Consider the following 21,164-nt stretch of genomic DNA (forward strand, 5'->3'; position numbering starts at 1 on the left):
GGAAAATCAGAATTTTCTCTGAAAATTTGTATTGAATGAAAAGACATGAATGCATGAGAATGTGTATTCTACCAGAGGAGGAACTGTTCTTGAAAGGCGTGCCTTTCATGGAGAAGGGGTAGTCTGAACAAAGTGTGTATATGACTATACATGTATATAAAATTTATAAAATATATTAAAAATAATACATAATATAACATAAAATATAACACATAACAAATTATAATATATAGTTTGCAATATGTTAATATATAATAATTATAATATATAACACAATATACATTTAACTATATTATATATATTTATATGCATTAGTGTTTTTTGTCGTCATGTATGTCTGTGTGAGAGTGTTTGATCCTGGAGTTACAGACCATTGTGACCTGCTTTGTGGGTGCTGGAATTGAAGCAGGGTCATCTGGAAGAGTAGTCAGTGCCCTTAACCACTGAGCCATCTCTCTAGACTGTTCCCTGGTTGCTGGGACTGTTTGGGAAGAATTAGGAGGTGCGGCCTTGCTGGAGGAGGTGTGTCGCTGGGGGTGGGCTCTGAGGTTTGTGAAAGCCCATGCTATTCCCAGTCTCTCTGCCTCTTGATGGAAGGCTGAGATGTAAACCTTCAGCCACTTGCTGCCATGCCTGCCTGCTCCGTGCCATGCTCCCTGCCATGACGTCACAGACTCTTTCTTCTCTAAGTTGCCTTTGTCATGGTGTCTCATCATAACAGTAGAAACGTAACCAAGACAAGGGCTGCCTGAGGCCACCACTCCTGGGAAGTTATAAGTAGATCATGCTCCAGCTCTTTGGGCTCCTTTTGTAGCTGGAACTGTAGGTGGCAACTCTCACACCCCACATCTGACCTTCTGCGAATCCACACAGCTGTCTTCCGAGTGCTGGCACTTAGGAGATGAGGCCTAGGAAAGACTGGCCTGGCTCTGCTTTCCTCCTCCGGCCCCTGCAGCTCCCCTCTCTTCTCTTCCACCTGGAAAGGTCTGTGTATGCAGAGTACAGGGCATCACAGAACTCCAAGCATGCGTGTGCGCATGGTGGTGAACAGAAGGGATGCCAAGGCGTGTCTCACCTCCACACCATCCCCTTTTGTTTGCCACTGGCCTTCCTACAGCTGTGAAAGTGGTCCCTGACCTTTTCAACACTGGTAGAAGAAAATTCACGTTTTTAGAGAGTATGATCGTGGAATTTAACTGGCCCCTATTCAAACAAATAGGAAGGATAGTAATTTTTGTATTAAATGCCTTGAGTTCGTAATATCTTTTATCTTTTAAGAGCTTTAGGGACCAATTACTGTTTAGTATGAAACTTCCCTAAAGAGAAAAGGTCCATTCTTCTTCTTTTCCTTACCGGAAATATGTCTACCTGAAAGTCTGGCCATCTGGGCACTGCTCTTCTAATTACTTGAAAGACAATACAATGACCACCCTAAGCACATCACAAAGAGTTGAAAACTTGTCCAATTCTGGTGAGAAGAGGAGTGACTAAATGTGTTTCAACATACTTCCATTTAGTGTGTGGCCAGAATCTTGAGAAGCTGCCTTTGGGAGGGCTGTGCTGTACATTTTGCTGGTTGTGACAGAAGAACTTTTCTTCCAGACTCGTGTTTATGTTTTACCATTTAAAAGGTTTCCACTTTTTAATTCTGGCCGAGCTCATCTTGTGTTAGTGTGTAGTGCCCAGGTCATAGCTAAACCATTCTACCTAGAGACAGGCAGATATGGGCACACCATTTTACAAAAATAGCCTCAGAGGGATTGTCTGGAGACCCTCAGCAACCCAGACTTGACCGGAAAATGGGTCATCTATAACCAACACGTGTAATCAACACGTCACAGTGTGCCTTATGGCTTGCAATGAGTACTATCTGTTAAAACAGCACTGGGAAATACTGAAGCCAAACTTCATTTCTATATCTTTTGAGATTATTTGATTTAAATTTTAGCTGGGTCTATTATTCTGGGAGAAAGAGATGTTTTCAAAGAGACTTTTTATAGGTGTTTTACATTAAAAACTAGTTTGGTGTGTGTGTGTCCTATGGTTTCAAAGGTTTAACAAGCCAGGTGGCATTGAGTCCCAGTACTTGGGAGGCAGTGGTAGCTGTGTGAGCTAAAATACAGTTTAGTACACACAGTGGGTTCCAAGCTAGACAGAACTGCATAGTGGGGGCCCCTCTCAGACAAACAAACAGATTCTAACCCCCCCTGGCATGCAGGCTATCTTTAATACTTGCCTGCAGCATCAAAGACTATGTATAACCTGAGGTCACAGCTAGCTGCAGTTTCTCTGTTTTCTCAATGAGTCTGTGTGTGAGCTGATTTAAAAATTATCCCTATGGAGAGAAATAACAGGTTTTCCCGAAAGGCCATGAAGTATAATGGAAAAAGTTTATAATAGGCTACATTGGTACCTATTGAATCAGAAAAAATTCTACTTAGCAAATTTTGCCTTATTCATAATTTCGTACAATGTTCTGATATAGGTCTCCAAACTTGTTAACTAAAATATAAATGTATGAGCATAAAGAATTATGCTAAGAGTGTCCACTTAGTACACACCTACAACATGCGACACAAGTGCACATATCTGTGCACAAGAACGCATTTGAGAATGTTCACACATGCACCTGTAAGCACAACTGAAAACTGTTTACACGCCTGTTCACGGGATGAGATTCTGTCCAACACTGAGAGCGAATCAGCTGTGACCCAGCACCGCGGTATGGACGGCAGGAGACAGAGAAGCCCCACACAGAATAATAGGTCACAGGAGCTGAATCCACAGAAACGAAACCCGGACATATCTCACTGCTGGAAGCCAGGAATGGGATGTTTCAGAGCTAGGAGGGTGACTGGGGGGCGGTCTGGGAGCTGCAAACATCCTGCTTGGGTGTGGTGATGCACAGACGTCCTTTGTGGAACCAGGGAGCCATCACTGCAGCACGTTTTCAGTCATTTTCCTGCTATGGACGCTTAACTTAAATTGCAGTGCTTAATAATTTTTATAGGGTTAGCTTCTATAAGCAAATAGAATCTGTGGACATAGTTGGGGAAAGGTCCTTCAAGAGAGAAATGACAGTAAACTCTGCACATTTAATTAGGAAAACTAAGATTTAAATCTTCCTATGAGCTTGAACTGCACAGTGCTCAGGTCCCTTTTTTTTTTTTAACATACATTCTGCAAAATTCTTTTATCTGGCATAAAGAACACATGATAAGGAGTCGTAATTCCAAATTTGACAAATAGCCATGCTTCCAGGCAATGATTCTGGAGAGCGTGAATGTGATCAAGACTTTTATGTTTAAAATTAAGGACAAATAATAAAATTCTCTGTTAATTTGGTTCAATGGCACTGTTTCATAGCAGGCATACTTTACGTGTAAACCAAAAGAACCGGGAATCCCATCCCACTGTTGACGGTGACATGAATGGACCAAACATGCTATGTTAAGCAACACAAGCTGCAACAAGGTAAGTACAGCATTTTATCACCTTAGAATATGGAAAATGATGATCTCAGATGAGTAAAGAACAAAATAATTGTTGCCAGGAAATGGGGGAGAGGATGGGACGAGGGAAGAATGTTAGCAGATGCAGAGGCAGCTGGGAACGAGTAGCTTGCAACGTTCTGTTGCACAGTAAAGACAGCTGGCAACAGTTAACTGTGGGCTTCAAATCAGAGGAAAATGTTGCTGGTGGGGAGGATTCTGAATGATGTCAACAGAACTAAATGGCGATGGATGCAGATTACTGGACCTGACCATCTCACGCTGCGCACAAGTACCGGAATGCCCCTTTACTCTGTCAGTACATACAGTGATCACATGATAATTTAAAATAAAAGTCCTCTAAAACTGAGGACTTCTGACTTTATGATCGGTTTAGACTTTCCTTGCATATCATCTGTTAATGTTTCGCATTCTCCTTTAAATTTCTGGTACCTTGCAAGTTCATGGGAAGGAAGTCTAAACAGACAATATTTAATTCTGTCAGTCCAGCCTGGTGTTTCTGCCTCCCCTGACATGATGGATGACCACAGACACTTATGTTTCTGCACTGTGTCTAGAGACAAGTTGCCTGGCCTTTCAATTGCTAAATGAAACATTGTAAGACTTTAGTTTGGCCACAAGTTTTCTCCTGAGTAGGTGTTTAGGCAAGAGTCCATCCAAGAACCCAACCTGTCCTCTCTGTCTGTTTACTCATATTTTATCTTCCATCTTTTATTCTGTCAGACAATCTCACTATCATGACAATGAATCCAGGGTGTATGAATCCTGCTTACGTGGTGCTTGGAGGCAATGTTCAGGCCCTTCGGCACAGACACAGTGTTGGAGAGAAATCTCTGCATTGCCCACATTTTCCTTAAGAAAATGTTATTTTCATTCTAAGTAGATAACTTTACTGTTAGCGACTGTGGACCGTAGCTCAGTCATAGAACACTTGCCTGGTGGACCTGTGGCCCTGGGTCCCATTTCCAGTGCCTCAAATAGATAAGTGAACAAATAAATCAAAGTTTAAAAATGGTACATGAGGCTTCTCATTACAACTGAAAACGATTTCAGTGCCTTTTCTGTGAGATACTACCCAACAAGGAGGGTTGAGCTGCAGCTGAACCCCTTCTTCTGTCCGCCTTCTGTCACTGCGATCTTCGAACTGTGTTTCTGAGACAGCAGTGGCATTGGATACGCTTGCTCTCAGAGGTGCTTGGGTGAGAAGTGGCTGAGAGCTACAACACAGCTTCTGGCGTCACAACCATGGTGCTGTCTCTGCCACTTGTGTATTTTGTGAACTCAAGGAGATTCATGTAAATATTCTGTGCATCCATTTTGTCATCTAACAGTAAGTTTCTTATGGAGATCACCTTAGCTAGCCCAATGGAGAGTGGACACTAAGTTTTAGGCAATGTCACTATCAGGATAAATATCAGTATATTGGACCCGCAAGATAGCTCATCAGGTGAGGCTGCTTGACAGCCGCCAAGGCTGCCAACCTGAGTTTGATCCCTGAAACCCACATGGTGGAAGGAGACTTCATTCCCACAAGTTGTCCTCTGACCTCTACACTGGTGCAATGGCATGTGCTCACACCCAATAAGCAAGCAAGCAAGCAAACAAACAAACGAACAAATAAATGACTGTCAAAAGACTGGCCTAAGGTGGACTGGTCCCCATAGGGGATCGCTCCCTTCTCTGAGGAGAAGGAGAGGGGAGAACTGTGGGGAAAGATGTGTGTGTGGTGGGACTGGAAGGTGAAGAGGGAGGCTGTGATCAGGATGTAATGTGAATAAATAAAGAAATGGAGAGAAAAAAAGAGTGGCACACATAACATCTTTTGTGATGGACCATTTCTCCTTTGTTAATGTGGAGATGCTTCTCAACATTGCAGTTCCTGCTAAAGCCTAAGCCAGACCATTCCCTCTCTTGTGCATATCTTGTCTCAAACCTTTTAGCTCATTCAGAGAAGAAAGCCACAGGCTTTAGGAAGACATTTTTTTGGATCATTTTTTCTACTTTATTTATGTCACCCCTGATTTATGTCTATTATCTATCCATAGCTAATTATTAAGCATGCTTCCTTTAACTTAGAACCGTCCTGATTTTGACAAATAAATTATGTGCTCGCTCTCCTGCGACCTGCCTCTCTCCTTGTCACTCTCTCCCTTGAGCCTGCTGCCTCGCTACTTCCCCATTGGTCCCACTAAGCCATCGTGACCTCCCTGACCTCCCTGCTTCCTTTGAAGTTTCTCTCATGCCCCAGGGCCTTTGAACTTGCTGTTCCCTGGACCTGGAATACTGTGCCTTATACTCAGCAAGGTTAGCTCCCTCACTCCTCCCCTATCTTTCCCCCTTTCCACCCCTTTCCGTTCTTTTTCTTTTTGAGACAGGGTCTTATGTAGTTCAGGCTAGGATTGAATTTTATATGTAGTAGAGAAGGACCTTATACTCCAGAGCCTCCTGCCTCTGCCTTCCAAGGGCTAGGATTACATGCGTGTGCCTTCATACCTATCTATCCATCCATCTATCTGTCTATCTATCTATCCATCTATCTATCCATCTATCTATCTATCTATCCATCTATCTATCCATCTATCTATCTATCTATCTATCTATCCATCTATCTATCCATCTATCTATCCATCTATCTATCTATCTATCTATCTATCTATCCATCCATCTATCTACTATCTATCTATCTATCTATCTATCTATCTATCTATCTATCCATCTATCCATCTATCTATCTATCTATCTATCTATCTATCTATCTATCTATCCATCTATCTATCCATCTATCTATCCATCTATCTATCTATCTATCTATCTATCCATCCATCCATCCATCCATCCATCCATCTATCTATCTATCTATCTATCTATCTATCTATCTATCTATCCATCTATCTATCCATCCATCTATCTATCCATCTATCTATCCATCTATCTATCTATCTATCTATCTATCTATCTATCTATCCATCCATCTATCTATCCATCCATCTAAATATCTATCTATCTATCTATCCATCTATCTGTCTGTCTGTCTGTCTATCTATCTATCTATCTGTATGTCTGTCTATCATCTATCATTTAAACTAATTTGTTTTAAGATCTTCCAGATCCTCTCCTTCTTCCTACCTACCCAACTTTAAGTTCTTTGAAAAAACAAAAACAAACAAACAAACAGAAAACAAATAAAAACCACAATGCAACAACAAAATACCCAAATTTAGGAAACAAAACATCCAAAGAGAAAAAATTGTGGCGCTGGAGACAAATCCAGACCTTCAAGTATGCCAGGCAAGAGTTTCCCTGAATCACCCTCAGTTCCCCACATACATTTTTATTCAACTGTAACTTCCTTTGCAGCCTTTTCTTCTATTCTCTTTACAATTAATATATTTTCTTCCTTTCCCCCTTCCTTTCCCATTTTACTCTCAGCATTTATCCTCCATAGGAATTTACTTATTTATCTTCCTTTTGTCTGCTTTTGATCATATCTAAGCTCCATGAGGGTTAGGGTGTCTATCTGCTTTGTTTGCTATTGTTTTCCACAATGTCATTATTGAACACTAAATGAAGAAAATGTAAGAAAAATGTTCTAATGAAACTCAATAATCAAATGGTTAATTATTTGCGATCTCATTTGCCTGTGAATTAATTAAATTTTTTTTTTGTTTTTGTTTTAAATCATCTTTCCTCTGCTTACTTTTTTATGTGTAGAATGTGTGCCTGCTTGCATGTCTGCCTCAGGCATTGCTTGGTGCCCAAGGAGGACATAAGAGGGCATTGGATCCCACAGAACTTGAGTACAGATGGTTGTGAGCTGCCATCTGGGTGATGGGAATCAGATTTAGGTCCTATGCAAGAGCAGCCTTTACTCTTGACCACTGAACCATCTCTCCAGCCCTAAGTCCTGTGTTTGAGCAAGAGTTATGAAAAGTTTGAGGTTTGCTTTCATTATTTGTATTTTATGGTAAGTTGCTTTGAAAATTAGAATGTTCTCTTTCTCTCTCTCTCTCCTTCCCTCTTTCTTTCCATGTCCATCCAATAAACCTAAAAAAATTAGAATGCTAGTGAAAGAGGAATTCAGAGTCTAAATTTTCACTAAAATGTGTGCACTTGATAGTCAGACTTTCTGTGGTCCCAAAGTCAAAGAGCACAGAAGGGAAGGGCTCAGACTCTCTAAATTTAAATGGAAAATTCTGATCTTCAAGTTTAAATACATGGCTACCAACAATTTACAGTGAAAGACATGTTTAGTTTTATTATTGCTTAGTTTCCGCAATTAACTTTTTAGTGCAGAACAGTTTCTCTGTAACAACTAGTCCTAGTTAAAAACAAAACTGTAGATACGGAAAGTCATGGTTATTACTCCCAAGGGAGCAGGGTAGGCAGAAGGCAGCCTTAGAATTCCTGGCAGGACTTCAGGTCTATTTTGATGAGATTTCTTAAAACCACTCTAGTCTTATCATCGGCCTCAGAGGCTGCACATTTAGTTCTCTGCCATTCGTGTTACTCTGCACAGCCCATACTATCTGGGCCACCTCACGCAGCACGTAAGCCTACACTACAAAACTGCACATGAGTAAAAAAGCCAGACCATATGCTTTTGTTTATTAGAATACTGGAATCAAGGCAAAACACACACACACACACACACACACACACACACACACACACACAGACACACACTATATGAAAATTATTTTCTAAACTGATTCCACATGTGTATTTTATGTTTAGTGTGGAATAAAGCGAACACTGGTAACGAGGTGAACTCTTTGATGGGGGAATCCCATAAGCCACGACTCTGTTTACCTCTCAGCACCTCCTGACAATAATGAGAACCACCTTCCCCTCCTCGGCCAGGGGGACAATTCTGCAGTTACGGATGGCTTCCATCCCCCACAGCTGAGATGGGAAAAGCTGTGCTGTAAGGCAAATGCCAAGGGTTAACAGCAGACCCACATGAGAATAATTACATAACATGAGCATGAGAGAAAGCAACGAGGTTCCCAGACACAGGAAATGAACAGTCAGAAGGGGAGGTAGAACTGGACAGGGTTCTGAAGTCTGTCCAGACAGCAACTTCCTCACAGCCAACAGAAAATTGGCTAATAAATTATCACTCTGTCATTTCATATGTACATTTATTCTTAAAGAAGCCATTTAGATGGATTTCTGCAATGTGCGTGCCTTCACAATGCCAGAAATGTAACTCATTTCCTAGTCTCTAAAAGTCAAGTGAAATGTTTTGTGATATGAATGTTCATTTTGATATTCTAAATCACTTGTAGGTTTAATATATATATAAATCACATCATAAATACATTTAAATTAAATACAAGTTTAAGTACTCATATTGCACGGTAATTTTGGAAAGACTCTTTGACTGGTTCCTCCCAAAGAGAGAGGAAATCATATAGCATAATTCCTGAGCCATACAAAAAATAATTCTTGACCTTCAGAAACAAAGGGGCGGGAGCCTGTCCTGTCGCAGTGTGCTGTTCTGTTTCTCAGGAGTTTGTCTCAGATTTATGAGCCCCAAGACATTCGGATTTGTAGGGGTTTGGGGAGGAATAGAAAATCAATAAATTCAGTAAGCAAGTCTGTTTTTAGGTCTGGGAAAAAAGTCTAATAGAGTCAACTACAATTTTTTTTTAACTCATTCATTAAGTATTTAAAGCTGGACATAGAAGATGCAATGAAACATGAGAATGACGGCAGCTTGCCTCAAGGAACTTGCAGCCAAGCAAATAAATTGGCAAGTACAATGGAGCATGTGTTAAATGTTCTCATAGGGTTAATGGAGGATGGCATGGGAGCACGGGGGGGGCATGAATAGCTGCTTAAATAGAGCTCTGAAATACAAAGTGTAATAGGCCCAGAGGAGGCACGAGGGAAAATCATTTGAAGTGGATGGATCACCTTGAGGTCTTGGATAGGTCAGGTAGCTGGAGTAGATGGACGCCTAGAGAGTTGGGTCCTGGGCAGGAGACGTGTGGCTGGAATAAAGTGCACCAGCAAAGGACAGAGATCTCGACCAAAGGGAATCATTTTCTCTATTAAAATTTGAGGGACAGCTTCTGCAGCTAATTTCATGACTATAACACTACTACATGAATGAATGAAAAAGATGCTTGAAGATGCAGTGAAAGAGAAACATGATGATTATAATATATAGAACTTAATTTAACTTGGAAAATAGAATGTGAAGAGCATAGGTGTCTAGTCTATGAATGAAAATTCTTTTTGTTAAATCATCATCACCATCATTATTATCACCGCGACCATCATCATCATTATTATCGTCATCACCACCACCATCATCATTGTCATCACCACTACCACCACATCATTACCACCATCATCATAATCATCATCACCATTACCACCGCCATCACCACCCACCACCACCATCATCATTATCACTACCACCACCATCATTACCACCATCACCATTATCATCACCACCACCATCATTTTCATTACCACCACCACTATCATCACCACTGCCATCATCATCACCACCATCACCACCACCACCATCATCATCACTACCAGCACCACCATCATCACCACTGCCATCATCATCACCACCATCACCACCACGACCATCATCACTACCAGCACCACCATCATTACCACCATTATCATCATTATCACCATCATTACCACCATCATCATCATTGCCATTATTACCACCACCACCATCATCACTACTACCATCATTATCACCATCATCATTATCACCACCACCACCATTACCACTGCCACCATCATCGTCATCACGACCATCACCATAATCATCACCACCACCATCACCACCATCATCATCACCACCACCATCACCACCATCACCATCACCATCATTATCACAACCACCACTACTACTACCATCATCACCATCACCTCAACATCACTACCATCATCTGAAGGTCTCAGAGAAATCTGATTACATGCTAATTTCAACAGTCAAGGCTTACACCCAATCTAAACAAGTATTACTGAACAGCTCTTTGAGGCAGCTGATGTATAAGTCATAACAACTTATTTCTGAGACCCAAACTGCTTCCGTGATTGACTGTGTCATGAAGTGACATTTGCTCCACTGCCCCCAAAAGATGAGCTCTAGAGTACAAGATGCCAGAGACTGGATGAATTTGGAGAGTAACTGGCCTTGGGTAAAAGCCTCTTGTTTCCACCCTGCTCAGACCCTCTGCCAGAGAGGGACCCTGAGAGCCCTGGCTTCCCATTGCAACAGTCTTGATAACTTCATACAGAAACTGCCTTTACTTACTGGTGACGCTGCTCTCAGTCAGTGGTGGCTCACGGAGTGACAGAGTCAGTCATCCCAGAGTCTGTGATTCTCATAAATCTTCTTGCTCTGCGCTAAATGGAGGCATTACTCACGCACAGTACTAGCTAAAGATAGCTTCAGCTTGTCTCTCTCAGAGGACCTGTGCTACTAAGCTCTCTCCTCATGGCCATAACTGTCATTCTTTCTACCCAGTTTCTCTCAGACATATGTTTTCTCTCATTCTTGTTTCTGCTTAAAAGGCGCAGTGGCTTATGGGAACACCTGCATGAACATCCGGGTAAATTATTACCCGGAAACTACATGCTGCAAGCTTTAGCCCACTCGAAACCTCACTTTTGAGGTTGCTACTTCATTACAAATCATAACTTAAATCATTATACTACCTGATGTAAATATAATCTCATAAGTGATTAAAGAATAAAAATCATTACATTCTGTGTTTCTAAGCAATATGCTAACTGGGCATTAGCTTTGATCCTCAGACACAGAGCTGGTGTTTGCCTTGTGTTGCCATGTTAACATGTAAATGCTTTGTGATCAATATTAATATACTTGGACAAATTATTTATTTTTAAATTTTGGGATATCAGACAATGCATTTTTCTGACAAACTGGACCCATCTCCAGTGTACCCAGCATAGGATGCAAGCCTGGGCACACAGACAGCATGCAAGCTCATTTCTTCCCTCCCCATTTTTATTAGTCTTCTCTTGCAATTACTATATTATCTGTTTCTTGAGCAACTAAAAATTAGAGCTGTCCTTTGATGGAACTTGCCGTGGCTGTCCCTCAGCAGTACCACTTGTGAGGCCCTTGTCTGAAAACCCAGAAGGCAACTGGCATTCACTTGCTTTTTGTGTTCCATCTGCTTCACATTTTGTTCTGTTAGATTTTGTGATTTCTCTTGTCACTCATGGGTGAGTGTGTGCGTGCAAGCAAGGTCTGGAGCCATTTCTCTTCATTTCTTGATTTGTTTCTTCCTATGTCACATATATACTTCAGATCTAACCCAGTTTTTAATTTAAGATCTTTAAATGTCTTGACAGCAACTATTTGGGGTCAAGATCACTGATTATATATATATATTATAGGATATATCCAAGCTCATTGAAGGGGTGGCAATGGCATTCCTTTACTATCCTTCTCCCTCTCTCTTCCTCTCTCTCTGTGTGTTAAAAAGCAGAGAATGTATGGTCTGTTAGAGTATGGGGTGCCTTGACAGCTGAACACAGTGTGAATTCCCTAGGTCTACTGGAAGAAGTGGTATGGAGAGGCGGAACGAAGTGAAGGAGATTTTGGGGGAGGATACGCTGGAGATAGTGAGAACAGTTAAGAAACTTTAAACTTCAGTGGGCAGCGAGTTCTTTCACATCCGTGGACATGGACAAACCACCAAGGCCCCACTGCATGGCTAATGACAGAGGGGAAGCAGCTCAGCTGTGTGACGTCGCTGCCCAGCAGCTGCTTCATGGGACACTCCTGATGATCCTTTCCGAGCAAGAGTGAAGAGAACGCACAGCACTGTAGCCTCTCTTTCTTCTGGCTGCACAGCTGGCTTAGCCGTGGCTGACGTGGCTGCCCTGGGACGCAGTCTCCACGTTGCCCACTTCTACATATTTGGACTTGGATCACCTTAAGACTGAATACCTGACTGACATTGTTGTCAGTAACTGAGGTAGGACAGAGCTTCAGATCATGTGTCTACATAAAGCTTTTAGGTAGAGGGCCTATTTCATAGGTAAGTTTCTCACAGAAAGCCCATGATTTGCCTCAGACTCAACTAAAGGTAACTAACCTATTTATAACTCATCTATTCTCATGTACCAAGTAAAAGCAAACAGTTGTCAAGTGCCACTAACAGCAGTGTTTTTAGGTACATTTTTAGGTACAAAAAAGTCTTTTTTAAAAAGCTTTCTTATTTCTTTATTATTTTTTTGTATTGTGTCAAAGGTTGACATCAGGTTGTCTTCCTCAGCTGAACCTCTAACATGTTTTTGGAGATAGGCTCTGTCACTGAACTTCACAGTTACCATTTTGGCTCTACTGTCTGAGCACTGAGCGCCTGGGCCCCACTCATCTTCACCCTGCAGAGCTGAGATTGCAGACGTGATCTGCCAACCTGGCTTTCCACTCAGTTGCTGAGGATTTGGACACTGGTCATTCCACTTTGCCTACTGTCTCCAGCCCCAAAGAGCTCATCCAGAGTTCTTGGGCAGATTGGTCAGCCATTCTACATTCAACATAGCTGTTCCATTAATGAGGAGGGTGAAATGAGTTCACGGATCCACCATTTTAGTGAATGATTGAGATGGGCAGGTGCTGCCACCGTGAACCAGATGTGGCTAGAGGGATTTGGGTCTCATATGAGAGGTAAGTGACTTCCCTGGGAGGCTCTGGCAGGAGGCAGCCATGGGGAAGAGGACCTGGGGCCTGACCTCGCACTATCACACTATCGCACTATTCTGACTAGTGGCATGGAATTCAGAGGAACAGCTAGAGGTATTCTGACCTAGACGAGTATGGAAAAAGATGGAGAAAACTCTCACCACTGTGGCCTCGCAAGCTCAAGGAAGGGCTTGAGCTTTTCTTTTTCTGAAGAGGACTGAAATATCTAAAAAGGCTTCATTCTAAAACTTACATTGGTCCAGTGGTTCATGTTACATTTATAAACAAGGAATTAAACAATTATAGTCATGTTACGTGAAAGCACCATGATCAAACTGCCGACATTGCTTTGAATTCTAACAAGGTCCATCAGTCATGAGAGTCCCCAAAAGGAAGACCCGTGTAATCAGATGAACATGTGTCACCATCTACCTATTGCTATGTGGACGCAACATAAAGAATATTTGGATTTCTATGATATTCAGAAATCTCTCAGTTAACGTGACTCACCATGGAGCAGACAAAGAGCTTAGAGTGGTGCCTGGCGGGAGCAATTCAAAGGTCACCAGCACCCCCACGCCACCCCTCCTTTCTCCAGAAGCTACACCTGTTGGTTTGACCAGAAGCTGCTTTACACAGGGTTGAATCTACAGACCTTGTTTCTGCTAGAACAGAAGCGGCAAGTTAGGCCAGAGATGGTCAATTATTCTCCTGAACAAAGATGAGCCAGTTAACCAGTGTCTAAGTATGAATAATCAAGAATTAATAATTCACTAATACTCAGCTGAGACTAAAGAGTCAAATTTTACCAAAAGTCATAAAAAGTTTTTAAAATCCATCACTAAAGAAGGATATCATGGCAACTCATGAATGGAAAATTAAGAACTTTTTAAGAGAAAAAAGTAAAATTTCAAGCAAATGCTAAACATTTTCAGTTAATTATGCATTTGCAACTTTGCTTCACAGTTTAGTTCCAAAATTCTGCTTTTATGTTCAAAGTGAAATCATATGCTTTCATACATACTACAAGGAAGGAAACAGTATGTATTTTTTTATTATTCACTGTCTAATTTCTTTAGTTTTCCAAAAGTATACGGTACAATTTTGAAAGATTTTTAACATTCAAAAAATTATCAGCTGAGTATGGTGGTACATACCCTAAATCCCAGCACTCAGGAAGCAGAGACAGGAGGATCTCTGTGAGTTCCAGACAGCCAGGACAACATAGAGAGACCCTGTTTCAAACACAAAGCAAAGGGGGAGGGGCATAGGAGAAGAAGAGGGAGGGAGGATGGAATTGGGAGGGGATGGGGTTACAGCTGGGATACAAAGTGAATAAACTGTAATTAACAAAATAAAATAAAAATTAAAAGAATCTAAAAAATAACACTGGAAAAAAAAACAAAGCAAAACAACAATAATAAAAACGCACACACATGACTTCTATCCTTAGTGCTAGGACTCTGATGCTTGTGGTAGCGCCATGTGACTTCACTGTAATTGAAGCAAATCCAGTACAAACAGGGAGGCCAGTCCAGGCTACCTTGCTGCTCATAATTTAATTGGCAGAAGTAGTTTAAAGTAACACTTCAGAATTGTGTCACCCAAAACAGCAGTTCTCAACCTTTCAAATTTTGTGACCCTTTAGTACACTTCTTTATGTTATGGTGACCCCCAGCCATAAAATTATTTTGTTTCTACTTCATAGCTGTGATTTTGCTACTGTTATGAATTGTTTTGTAAATATCTGCTCTGCAGGATATCTGATTTGCAACACCCAAAGATGTCAAGACCCACAGATTGAGAATCATTTATCTAGAATAAGTTATTTCTGTTTCAGAGGAGAAGGAAAAGAAGAGAAGGGAAGAACAGGAGGAGGAGGAGGAGGTGGAGGAGAATGGGGAGGGGAAGGGAAGGAGCCTGACTTTAGAGAAGAGGATGTAGGGGGAAAAAAAGGAAGGGGAGAAAGAGGAGGAGGAGGGAGGGAAGAAAGGGGGAGGAGAAGGAGGGAGAGGAGAAAGGGGGAGGAGAAGAAGGAGGGAGAAGAGAAAAGGGGAGGAGAAGGAGGAGGGAGAGAGGAAAAGGGGAGGAGAAGGAGGAAACAAGGAAAAATGGGGAGGAGAGGAGGAGAGAAGGAAAGCCTGAGAAAAGCGATTTCCTTGGGTTTAGGGTGAAGACATTTCTTAAAATGTGGCACACATATGCCAATTTTTGTTTGGTTTTTATTGTACGTTAATGTTTTTCAGCAAAATTTTCCCTTACAATGACTACAGCAAATATGGAGTATTTTGTTCCCTTTGGCTTTAGTTTATTTTTGGCTAAATACTCTCCTAGGCTAGGTGACCCAGCAATATTTGGACACTCAACTTTTTCTGCAGAAGCGCCTACTTTTCTTCACTGTCTCTGGAGCCCTGTGGCCTAGCTCAAGGCTGGGCACATGTTATAGCTAAAAGAGAAAGAAGTAAACAGGACTATTTAAAATGGTTTCGGTTACCAATGAGGTCCTGGCATGCTATTGGTGGATTTCATTATCTCTAAGTCACCAGGTACTGAGGGGAGGAGTCAAGCCTGTGTGTTTCAGACATCCGCCCAGACCCTCAGACTGAAACAGCAGCTTTCAGTTCAAGTTCTGCTGTGGGTATCTCCTCTGAGCAGCATCTCACTGAAAGATAACGGAAACTGCTGATATGCATTTATCTTACTCTCTTTGGGAGCTTGGTGCATCTCCCTAAAAACTGCATCTCAAAACGTTTCCAGTCATTGACTGCAAGCTGAGCGCTGGCATGGGAACCTTCCTCATTTGACAGCAACATCTTAAGGGTCATACTTGAAATACCGTGAACAGCTGAGTTAGAAAATAGTCTAATCCATAACACTAAAACTCTTACAACCTCAATGAACAAGAAACGCCAAGATGTCGGAAATAAGCTTGCCAGCCAGAGCAGAGCAAAGTGTCAGCGGTCAAGCAAGTCCGGCGGAGTTCCTACCTTAAACACATTGATGGGGAGGTCAATGACCACGTAGATGAGGTCTCCGAGCGCCAGGCTGGCTATGAGCGCATTGGGGCCGTTCCTCATGCATTTGTTCTGGTAGATGATTCTGAGCAGAGTTGCATTCCCTACCATCCCCACGATGAAAATGGTGCAGGATATCACAGTGTTAATGTACTTGAAAGCTGTCGTGATTTTAGTCTGCTGTGGGCAATAGCTGTGCATTGAGCCATTTATGGGCAGGGCCAAATTAGTGGGTCGGGTGGTACCCAGGAAGTTGAACTCAGTCCCCGGGAAGGGGGTGAGGTCCTCCACATGGCTGCTTAGATTGGTGCTGTATCCTTCAGGGTTGTCACTGGTTACACCTCCCACCAATGCCAGCCAAAAGGATGCCATGAGGCAAAAGCTATCCATTGTAATGTGGATTTGAAGAAATGTTATATTATGTCGTTTTTACACCTTTCTTTCTTTCACCTGGAAGACAAAAAAGTAGGAAAAAAACATATTTTTTTTTTTTGCTATAAAATCTAGCTTTCCCAAAAGATCACAGCTAATGGGTGTTTATTAATTTAATGAAAATATGGGCCATATTTGCTAAGAGATATGATACAACTGTGTCAGTCTACACATGGCGGATCAAAATATAAAAGGTCAAGGATTTACTACAGCAAGAAATCTATTCAGCCCTGGCTCGATCCACAGCTTTATCTGTGTGTAGACCATAATTCAAAAAAGATATTGCAGTTTTCCTTAAAAATAGTAGATTTTTTTTCTTTTATTCAGGCTAATGAGAATCTGATTCTTCTAGAAGTGAGACAGAAAACTTTTTGGTAAAAGAGGAAAAGTTGCTTCATGTTGAGGCAAAAATGCAAGAATCTAATTCTTGACGAGGAATTCAGTTTCCCCAGTGAGCGCTGGTTTGTCCTTGGCAGGGCCAGGGGGCAGCAGGGTAGTCCAGGTGCTGGAGCGTTCATTGAAAGCCAGGTGTAATGTCATGCCTGCACCGAACAATCCAAGTTTTAATGAAGTGAGAAAGAACTGGGGGGCTGAAGGAACAGTGCTTGCTTTCCATACTCACACTTGCTCCATCTCCAGCACCACAAAAAGAAAACAAACAAACAAAAATAAAAAAACAAGGTCACCGATGGAGAGAAAAGATTTAGTTTGAAGATCCTGATGATTAATCTGCAGAATCCGCACATTTTAAGCACTCCTTCTGTGCATCACAAACCACCATGATGCCTGTCAGTGGGCACCATGTGAGGGACAGGCTTTCCCTGGCTAGTCTCATGGTTTGCCAAGGGTTACCTATGGCTTCTTAGTATGGCTTCTTGAGAGCATCCTACCTAGCTAGGATGGGCAAGGCACTGTGCAGAATACATCATGGGCTTCCGATGATGAGCACAATGGTCCCAGGAAGTCATACTCAGGTCCATCAGGAAGACAGGGAAGCTGAGAAGAACCCCAGGAGCTCATGAAGGTCAAAGGCGGTGACAAATTCCTAACTCTGAGGCAGCTTGATCTGACTCCAAACCACCAGGCTTTAACCACTAGGCAAACCTGCCTCTCATTTTCATGCTTTATTTGCACCAACAGTGTACTGAAGATGTCTCCGTAGTTTACAGGAGGCAACAGCCTGGGAGGAGTGGTCAGGTCTTACCAGAGGTGAGTTAGCATTTATCTGTTTTGTCACTTGCAAAGGGCACATGGTCCCTGTTGTCCAATGAATCTCGCTTTCTCCTCTAACACTTAAAGAAAAGACACTTAGACAGAAGAGGAAGTTTGGTGGTGAGAGAATAACAGTGAGAGGTAAATAGCTCCGTGTCTTTCAGGGTTTGTACTTTCCTTTTATTACTCTCTGAATGAAGACTATCGCTTCATTTATGGACAGTGGGGCATGTATCTATGGCATATACACCTAATCCTAGATTTTAAGACTCACTTTTTTTTTTTCTTTTTAGTCTGCTCAAGGCTAGCCGCTATTGGGGATTTTGACATTTATCATAGGACATCATGTGTAGGCTTAGTCAATACTCGGACCAAATAAGACGTGATGTGGCATAAGGCATAAGACAAATGTCGGCTGTACATCTCGCATACTTTACTGACGCAGCGACGGCATTGCACACATCGCATTTCATAGGGGCCGACTGCTTCTGGACTTGAGAGTTACTGCTGGCTGCAGGCAGAATCAATGCCCGCTTCACCAGACAGAGAATGAGTCTTGAAAAGGCGAAGTGGCTGTGGCTGCACAGCCAGGACAGGGCAGGACAGTCATCCAATCTCATAGCTGGGCTGTAGGCTTTCACTTGCTGCTGTGATTTCCAAGTGAGGGGCCTGCCATTTACCTGTCCCCTCTGTCACGTCTGCTGACCCTGTTTTCAGATTCCTCTCCCACCTCTTAAAGTCCAGAATATCTGGCTGCATTATTAGCAGGCCTACAAAACATAATTTCCTCTCCCAGATGGAGACCGGAATTCCAGCACAAAGCTTGTTAAAATCTGCCTCTTTGGATAGTGAAGGGAGGCATAATTCTTTAATTTCTTGGCTGGTTAATGGTGGTTAATGGTTCCCAGTTTCCCAATGGGAATGGAATATTTAGTAATAGTTTTCCTAAAAATGAGAGACAAAGGTCTTTTCCATAAACAGAGCAGCTACGTGATCTATTAGAATTACCCAGGAGGCATGACTTCATGAGACACTTGGCTGTCACCAGCACTCTGCCACTCATGAAGACCCTGCTGGTGCCCATATGAGCTGCTTTTCTCAACCAGCTGATTGCTACAGGCAGCAAGAAGGCGAAAGCCACAGCTTCTCATGGTCCCGCAAGCTACCCTTCAAACCTCCTTCCTTCCTTCCTTGCTTCCCTCCCACAAAGACACTACCAAAGAACTCATTTCTCCCCACACCTCTGTCAGCGGACCACATCTAAGGGACATCTGTCAAAAACATGTGGATTCCATATTGTCACAGAGTGCAAAAACACAAAACCAAATGAAAGAAATGGCTCTCAAACACATGATTTCCCAAGGATGGATCTGTAGCTCATTTTGGTGTGTTCTAGTCAAGCGTTGTTAGGCTTCGTCGGTTGTAGTCAGAGCTCTGGAGAAGCAACCACGTTCAAAGTGGAAGGACAGGCTATGGATTCATCGCTCTCTCTTTTGTGGGGGTAAGAGTTCGGTGGCACACAAAAGCTAGCTCCTATTTACCATATCAGATTCCCAGGACAAATGTTCACTTGCCACCAGCAACATGGAAATTCCAAAGGCACCCAAACTACACATGCTTAGGACAGGTAGCTCATGCCACACGGCTGCCAAGTTGTTTCTCAGCTGGCCAAGTTTTAACATCAGATGGGTCGGTAGGGGTGAGGGAGCCAGAAACAGCTACAAGTAGAGAAAAAAAATTAAACTAAGAACTTTTTTCAGGTTCTCCGTGGTTTTGCTCTCCGGAGAAGACAAATTGGCCACTCTCCTTGGTGGCACCTCTGACTTTAATATGCCCTCACCCCGGGTTTGCAGGGGTGAGGCCATTAGGGCAGTGTAAACAGAACGGACTTCTCTACAAACAGCTCCAGTGTTCTGCACATGAAAGGCAACAAGTGCCCTTTAAAGGGCAGCACTGAGCAAACAGCCAGACCTCCAACAACGGACAGACTTGCGACCCCGCTGCAGTGGGGCGAGGAGGGCTCCCACGGACGTGTTATTCACAGTCAGGCTCTGCACACTCAGGTGAGGTGAGAGGAGGCGGACTCTCCTCGAGCAGGGCCAACTTCACCAGGAGGCTTTGGAGCAAGCGCCCTGGGCACTGACAGTCCCAAAAGCTCTTGTCTGCCTGCGGAGAAAGACACCCCTGTGCGAACTTCTGGGTTTCCTTTCCCTCAAAATCCGAGTCTGGCCTGAGGGTGTAAAATGCTTTGGGTTTATGCTCAAAGTTCAATAGTCGTTCCCCCCCCCCCCACACCAGCCCCACAACACACACACAGCGCGCGTCTCCCAGGAGAGCTCCCCACACTGGGAAGCCCAGGCAGGTGGGTGCCAGGCCGGCCTGCGTTTCGCCGGCGCTTCGCGACAGCCCGCTCCTACTGGCCGCTTGCCCCTGTCTCCCTGATTCCCCGTAGGAAAGACTTGCACCGACCTTTTCCTCGGACCCAGGCAGGTCCGCGCCCGGACCAGACGGAGCCGGAGTTGGAGAAGGAGGATGGCGCGCAGGGTGGCGGGTGGCCGGGGCTGCAGCACTGCCTCGGCTGGGGGAAACTTCCCCGGCAGAGCCCGGCTCCTTGTGGGGAGATCTTGCCCAGCCCGAAACCTCCGGCGATGATCCGGTGGATTTGAGCGAGGCTCGCCACCTCCTCAGCCCCGTCGCCAGACCAGAGGCATGGGTGCGCGCGCGCGCGGAGCTCCCGAGGAAAAGCAAACTCCGGAGGAACACGCCTCCCGCGATCCTCCCCAGGCTCCTCGGGCTCCCAGACCGTCCCCTCCACTCAGGAACAGAACTGCCGGGGCGTCCGATCCCGCCTGCCCTCCAGGGAGCGGCCACCAAGCTGCAAGGCTGCTGCCCCCGCCAGGCCCCGAAGGGCAGGAATCTTTAACTGTTTCCTTCCTGTGATGGAGTTAGGGGTGGGTCTAGGAGGGGCAGGGTTTGAGAGTAGAGAGTAACAGAGCAGACTCAAGAGTTGTGCCAGGCTTTAGGAAGAGACTCGAGCACTGAGCAGCGGGCACAGGCGGGTCTGACCAGCAGGGGAAGCCAGGCTCCGAGGGCTGACTCCTACGTCCCCTGTCTACTTCGCTTAGCGAGTACTCCTCCCCTTAGAGGAAGTTATGGAACCCAGGTGGTCAGCTTGGCTTTGGATCAAGTGTGCCCCAAGGCAAAGAGGGGATCTGGGGAGTCAGTGGAAGGTTCCAGGGCAGGATGATGCCTCAAATTGGGATGATAATGGGGAAGCCGTACAGAAGATAGTGTCTT

At 43.6% G+C, this 21,164-nt stretch overlaps 1 protein-coding gene across 1 annotated transcript in view; it reads right to left on the reverse strand.

Annotated features, from left to right (window-relative positions):
- The window catches only part of Ednra (endothelin receptor type A), a 64,712-nt gene extending 43,859 nt beyond the window's left edge, over positions 1-20,853 (reverse strand). The window contains exons 1-2 of the mRNA XM_021641445.2: positions 20,337-20,853; positions 16,197-16,673 (exon numbers count right to left, since the gene is read on the reverse strand). Of these exons, the coding sequence (XP_021497120.1) occupies positions 16,197-16,613 (417 nt within the window). The 5' untranslated portion in view covers positions 16,614-16,673; positions 20,337-20,853. The remainder of the gene's footprint in view (positions 1-16,196; positions 16,674-20,336) is intronic.
- Positions 20,854-21,164: the final 311 nt, after the last annotated feature.

Source organism: Meriones unguiculatus, chromosome 10, assembly GCF_030254825.1.
Source record: "Meriones unguiculatus strain TT.TT164.6M chromosome 10, Bangor_MerUng_6.1, whole genome shotgun sequence".
NCBI lineage: Eukaryota > Metazoa > Chordata > Mammalia > Rodentia > Muridae > Meriones > Meriones unguiculatus.